Below are 6,912 nucleotides of genomic sequence, written 5' to 3'. Positions count from 1 at the left end.
CTATAGGAGGGATGGGGAGGAGGGGGCATAAAGGTTGGATGGGGAGGTGGGGATCTGTAGGGGGGGTGAAGAGGTGAGGTGGGGAGGTGGAGGTGAGGAGTTGGGGCTGTATAGGTGGTAGTGGGGAGGTGGGGCTGCATAGGTTGTGATGGGGAGGTGGTGTGTATAGGTGGAATGGGGAGGTGTGGATGTATAGATTAGGGTTAGGGAGATGGGGATGTATAGGTGGGGGTTGGGAGGTGGGGCTGTATAAATTGGGGTGGGGAAGTGAGGGTGTATAGGTGGGGTTGGGGAGGTGGGGCTGTATAGGTGGGGGTGGGGCGGTGGGGCTGTATAAGTGGGGGTGGGGAGGTGGGGCTGTATAGGTGGGGGTTGGGAGGTGGCGCTGTATAGGTGGGGGTGGGGAGGTGGGGCTGTATAAGTGGGGGTGGGGAGGTGGGGCTGTATAAGTGGGGGTGGGGAGGTGGGGCTGTATAGATGGTGGTTGGGGAGGTAGGGCTGTATAGGTGTAGGTGGGGAAGTGGAGATGGGGTGAGCGAGAAAAACCCCTGGTAAAGAATAAGAGAAAAGTCATTTTAGGATGCAAATTTCAACAAGAAATTCATAAGATTACGGATCCCCCTTTTTTGTCCTTTTTTTTTTGTCCTTTATCCCGAAGATAGCATTGCGTCTGAAATCTGAATGAGGAAAAAATGGAATTTGTCCCATTCGAATAAAAAAAAAGAATGAAAAATAGGATATGAATATAAAAACGTTTGAGTCACTTATATAACTCTGATGGGAGATGGAATATTAAAGCAGGGTTTTGTATTTTCTTTTTATCAAGGTATATATATATATATATATATATATATATATATATATATATATATATGTATATATCTATGTACATATATATATATGTATGTATATATATATATATATATATATATATATAGAGTACATATATATATATATATATATATATATATATATATATATATATATATATATATATATAGAGTACATATATATATATATATATATATATATAGTGTATTTAAATATATATATATATATATATATATATATATCTTTCTATATCTATATCTATATCTATATCTATACAGTATCTATTTATATATGTATATATATATATATATATATATATATATATATATATATATATATATTTATATATACATATATATTTATACATATACATATGTATTTATATATATATATATATATATATGTATATATATATATATATATATATATATATATATATATATATATATACATGTAAATGTATATATATACCTCAAGGAAATTTAGGCCTATTGAATTCGAGAGTTATGAAGGCATTTTAAACATCAATCAAAAAATAGACAAGAGATCTAAATCATATTGACTACCTGTTGGATATCTAAACTATGAAAAAAAAATATATCCATCGTAACATTGATTTTCATTTGGGCTGTAAAAATGAAAAACAAAAAAAAAGGAGAAAAATAAAAGAAATCTGGTAACTGTCATTAGAGTATTGAAGTGTCCCATTGGATCATTTTCTATCTCTAATATATTATTTATAGGTCATTTGACATCACCTTTTTGTACTGTAATGCGACTGAGTTATTCCCTGTCATTGCTAATTGATCCTTAGAGACCGCAGATTAGTGCAAACTTTCATAACTGGATTCTAATGAATGCCTGACCTTGCCCATTTATTTGCAAATTCACAGCGAAAACTGTCAGCTCTTTTGAAATTGCATTCATAGCCTGAATTCTGCTATGTATTCCCTTCGCTAGGATCTAAGTCATCACTGGGGGAAAAAAAGTCAGGAATTTAGAAATTTTATTCATGAATCGGGGTACGGTCACCATTGCGAAAATCGTCGTTTATTTTTGTTTTTTTTATATCTTTTCTTTATCAGCGATGAGGACGTTCAACAAATAGTTTGCCAAGGCACAAAACCGCTTTCGGTTTTCTGCATATAAGTTCAATAGCTTGTTTGCCAAGTCCCAAAGACGCTTTCGTTTTTCTGCATATAAGTTCAATAGCTAGTTTGCAAAGGCGCAAAAGCGACCCGTTTTTCTGCGTATAAGTTCAATAGCTAGTTTGACAAGGCACAAAAGCGCTTTCGTTTTTCTGCATATACGTTCAATACCTAGTTTGCCAAGGCGCAAAAGCGCTTTCGGTTTTCTTCATATACGTTCAACAGCTAGTTTGCCAATGCGTAATAGCGCTTTCGTTTTTCTTCAAATTGTAACTCTTCAATGAGTTATGGTCCTTACAAAGTTTTTTTTTTTTCTTTATGGGATCAAAGCTGTACACTTTTGACAACAATGCTAATTACACATTGGCCCTCTTCAAGGTTCACTGTACACGTTGATGAGGACCAACGTGTATTGGTCGAAATATAGGGATTTATTTATATTTCCTTGGTTTCTTTTATGGGCTTTTTTGAAGGAACATGTTAAACTGATCGATTACAATTATAAGTAAGATAAAGTATATATATATATATATAATATATATATATATGTGTGTGTGTGTGTGTGTGTGTGTGTGTGTGTGTGTGTATAATGCTTTCCTGACTGAAAACATTGAAAACATTGATTACCGAGTTATCGGGGTTAAAATCCTTCATTAGAAGAGCTATCATCATTAAAAACGTTGATTACAGAGATATTATAAATAAACACGTGGATTACAAAGATTTTATAAATAAACACGTTGATTACTGCGATTTTATAAATAAACACATTAATTACAGAGATATTATAAATAAACACGCTGATTACAGAGATTTTATATATAAACACGTTGTTTACAGATATACCCTGAAGTCCTAGACACGATAACAGTAATAATAACCACCATTAGAATTGATACATTTACTTTGAAACAGTTTTCCTCAACTTTTAACTTTATGCGGTGATTATGTACCTTTCTATGAGTCAATTTCTTATTTCAACTTTTGGGTTAAGAGAAAAATACGATATTGTGTCTCTTACTCTCTAAGAGAAGGAAACTGATGTCCATCCCTTTCTCTTTAATATAGACAATAATTAACATAAGCAAGAGAAGAACATGGATAGAATAATTAAAATAAAATCGAAAGGGACAGAAATGGATACGTTTGGTTCTCATTCTCGTACTTTTCCTTATTTCTCTTTAAATGAGACCCTCTCTTTGATAATATAAGCAAGAAAAGAGGAACTTAGAAAGAATAAGGAAGAAGATAAAATCGAAAAGGAACAGAAAGGGATACTTCTGTTTCTCTTTCTCGTGCTTTTCCATATTTCTCTTCAAATGAGACCCTCTCTTTGATAATATAAGCAAGAAGAGAGGAACTTTGAAAGAATAAGGAAGAAGACAAAATCGAAAAGGAACAGAAAGGGATACTTCTGTTTCTTTTCCTTGCACTTTTCCATATTTCTATATAAATGAGACCCTCTCTTTAATAATATAAGCAAGAGAAGAGAAACTTGGAAAGAATAAGGAAGAAGATAGAAGAGGAGATGAATTATATCTGCTTTTCTTTCCTGTACTGTTTCATATTTCTCTTTAAACGAGACACTTCAATCCGTCAAGGATGACGAGAAACTTGTATCTCCGACAGGGAGGTCGAGGAATGGTCAGGTTAATCAGACGCATAAAGAAGAGGAGGAGGAGGAGGAGGAGGAGGAAGAAGAGGAGGAAATGAAGAAGAAGAAGAAGAAGAAGAAGAAGAAGAAGAAGACGACAAGGAGGAGGAGGAAATGAAGAAGAAGAAGAAGAAGAAGAAGAAGAAGAAGAAGACGACGACGAGGACGAGAAGAAGAAGAAGACGAGAAGGAGGAGGAAATGAGGAAGAAGAAGAAGAAGAAGACGAGGAGGAGGAGGAGGAGGAGGAGAAGAAGAAGAAGAAGAAGAAGACGACGACGAGGAGGAAATGAAGAAGAAGAAGAAGAAGACGACGAGGAGGAAATGAAGAAGAAGAAGAAGAAGAGGAGGAGGAGGAGGGGAAGAAGAAGAAGAAGAAGAAGAAGAAGAAGAAGAAGAAGAAGAAGAAGACGAGGAGGAGAAGAAGAAGAAAAAGAAGACGACGAGGAGGAGGAAATGAAGAAGAAGAAGAAGAAGAAGACGAGGAGGGGAAGAAGAAGAAGAAGAAGATGAAGAAGAAGAAGAAGAAGATGAAGAAAAAGAGAAGAAGATGAAGAAGAAGAAGAAGTGTCAGTGATAGTCGCAGGAGTTAATCTCTCCCAGCCAAGAGACACGACAACTTTTGGCCGTCTCAGTTGAGAGGTGTTTTTTATCATCTGTGAAAACCACATCAAAAGGAAGGACGCCCTTCTCTATTACTCCCTTCTGCTCATACCCTTTTCCCCATGACATTCACCCCCATGCCCCTCCCTCCCTCCGGGTGGGGTTCTTCCCCTCCTAGGTCCTTCCAAGGGCCCTTCCTAGCCACTGGTGGTAGGAGGCTCCGAATCCTTCCTGCTTCCTAATTATAGTTACCGTTGTCATTATGCTGCATATAAGAAGTCTCTCTCTCTCTCTCGCTCCCTCTCTCTCTCTCTCTCTCTCTCTCTCTCTCTCTCTCTCTCTCTCTCTCTCTCTCTCTCGAATTTTTGAATTAACTGTATAATTTTTCCTCGAAAATAATGAGAGGGTGCATGATTAATATACAAAAATCTTGGTGTAGCTCTGTGTTGTGTCCCTACTCCTTGTGGCCAATGGAATAGTTCTTTATATAATATTTGTACATTAAGTTGATGAGAGTATTTCAGCTTGTGAATAATTTTGATTTCATTTTGATCTTTATCTGCAGAGAACAGTGTTGTTTATAACGATTATTTTCTCTTCCTACGAAAGCAGTTTCATGCAAGTCTTATCTACTCTGGGGGACGAATTGACCAGGTATATACAACTTAAAAACCAATTTTGATAGGTAAGCATTATATATAATTTGGGACGAATTAACCAAAAAGCATCTTAAAAAAAAGTTTTTGATAGGTAAGCCTTATCTATTATGAGGGACGAATTAACCAGGAGAAATTTGGCAAAAATAACTTTTTTATAGGTAAGCCCTAAGTACTTTTCTCACTGAATATACAAAATTTCATTGTTTCATGATAATGTTTTGTAAAGTTCTCGTATTTTCCAAGAGTTGAATGTGCTTTCTTTCTATTGCAAGCCACTATTCATGATTTCCCAGCCCAATTAATCATTGGTCCGTTATTTAAATATTTTCCTGAGCATGGACCGAGTGATTTTCCGTGATAAAAACTAAATAAACTTCTTGATGGGATAAGTGGTTATTAAATTCAAACTCTTATTGCAAACATTCCTGCCTAGCGATCTTCGGACTGTGGTTTGAGTCCCGCTAAAGCTCGATAGTTTCTTGTAGTGTCTGCAACCTCACCATCCTTGTGAGCTAAGGAGGGGGCGCTTTGGGGAGCTTATTGATCTACCTGCTGAGACATCAGCAGCTATTGCCTGGCCCTCTCTGGTCCTAGCTTGGATGTAGAGGAGCTTTTGGCGTTTATCATATGTTCATTATTATTATTACCATTATTACCATTACTTGCTAAGCTACAACCCTAGCTGAAAAAGTAGTATTCTATAAACCCAAGAGCTCCAACAGGGATAATAGCCCAGTGAAGGAAGGACATAAATAAACAGATGGCCAGTCTGTAGGGCATTGTCCTGCTAGGGCATTGTCACTGTCCCTTGCCTTTGCCATTCATGAGTGACCTTGAAATCTTTAAGCAACATAATCCCGTTCTGTCAATCTCAGTTGGCAAGAAATTACAAGCCAGAGATTATTATTATTATTATTATTATTATTATTATTATTATTATTATTATTATTATTATTATTATTATTATTGTTATTATCTTTATTATTATTATTATTATTATTATTATTATTATTATTATTATTATTATTATTACTATTATTAGCTAAGCTACAACCCTAGTTGGAAAAGCATCCAACTAGGCCATAGTGATCAGCGGTACCAACAAAATCTTTATACATTAGTTTCCGCTATGGCCGAAACATCTGTTAACATCAGATCCAGTGCGTTACCGGAAGTATTTGTAGGTTTCCTTATCAGCTGGAGACAGAAGAATGACAGATAAGGAGGATAATTTTGCTGACAGAACTCACCCCCTTTTTCTCTTCCCCATTCGTTTCTCAATCGATCCTTATCCACCGTCTTTATTTTACTCCATTCCTTTTTCCCATCTTTTAGTATTGCGTAGCCTATCTCATCTCTTCCTTATTCTTTTACACTACTCCACTTTTCTACCCTATTTCTTTCATTCTTCCCTTTTATCTCTTCTACTCCATTCTCTTGTCCCATCTTTAAAATCTGCATAGCCTATATCGTCTCTTCGATTTCTGCCCTTATTCTTCTACACTACTCTACTTTGCCTAACCCATTCATCTCTTCCTCCTTCTCCTCCTTCTCTTCCTCCTCCTCCTCCTCCTCCTATCTCTCTACCCTGCATAGCCTATCTCGTCTCTTCCATTTCTCCCTTTATACTTCTACACTTCTCTACTTTGCCTACCCCATTCATCTCATTCCCTCCTTCTCCTCCTCCTCCACCTCTTCTTCCACCTCTTCCTCCTCCTCCTCCTCCTCCCCCTCCTCCCTCACTCCCTCCCTCTCCCTATTATCCTCTACCTGGCTTCTCGGCTAAGTCGTAGATCTGTCACCTCTTGCGGGAGATCTTTATTTTCTGCAGCTTAATTTTATCAGTCGTGACTAATTGGGAAAAGGAGGAAGGAGGGGAGTTGGAGAAAGGGGCGAGAGGAAGGGAGAGAGGGGGAGGGCTGTAATTGGGGGGAAGAGAGGGAGTAGAAGGAAGAATAGCAAGGGGAAACTGTGGATTGGAAAGAGGAGTAGAAGGGAAATGGGGTGAGGACCTTACGA

At 37.1% G+C, this 6,912-nt stretch overlaps 1 protein-coding gene across 1 annotated transcript; it reads right to left on the bottom strand.

Annotated features, from left to right (window-relative positions):
- Positions 1-3,028, bottom strand: LOC137639412 (uncharacterized). Its single transcript, XM_068371686.1, has 2 exons — positions 3,001-3,028; positions 1-548 (listed from the first exon to the last, which is right to left on the bottom strand). The coding sequence occupies exons 1-2, from the start codon at positions 3,026-3,028 to the stop codon at positions 1-3; spliced, it is 576 nt and encodes a 191-aa protein (XP_068227787.1).
- Positions 3,029-6,912: the final 3,884 nt, after the last annotated feature.

The sequence above is a fragment of the Palaemon carinicauda genome, chromosome 4 (assembly GCF_036898095.1).
Source record: "Palaemon carinicauda isolate YSFRI2023 chromosome 4, ASM3689809v2, whole genome shotgun sequence".
NCBI lineage: Eukaryota > Metazoa > Arthropoda > Malacostraca > Decapoda > Palaemonidae > Palaemon > Palaemon carinicauda.
The sequence above is the reverse complement of the archived record's forward strand: the minus strand, read 5'-3'. Positions and strand labels throughout refer to the sequence as shown.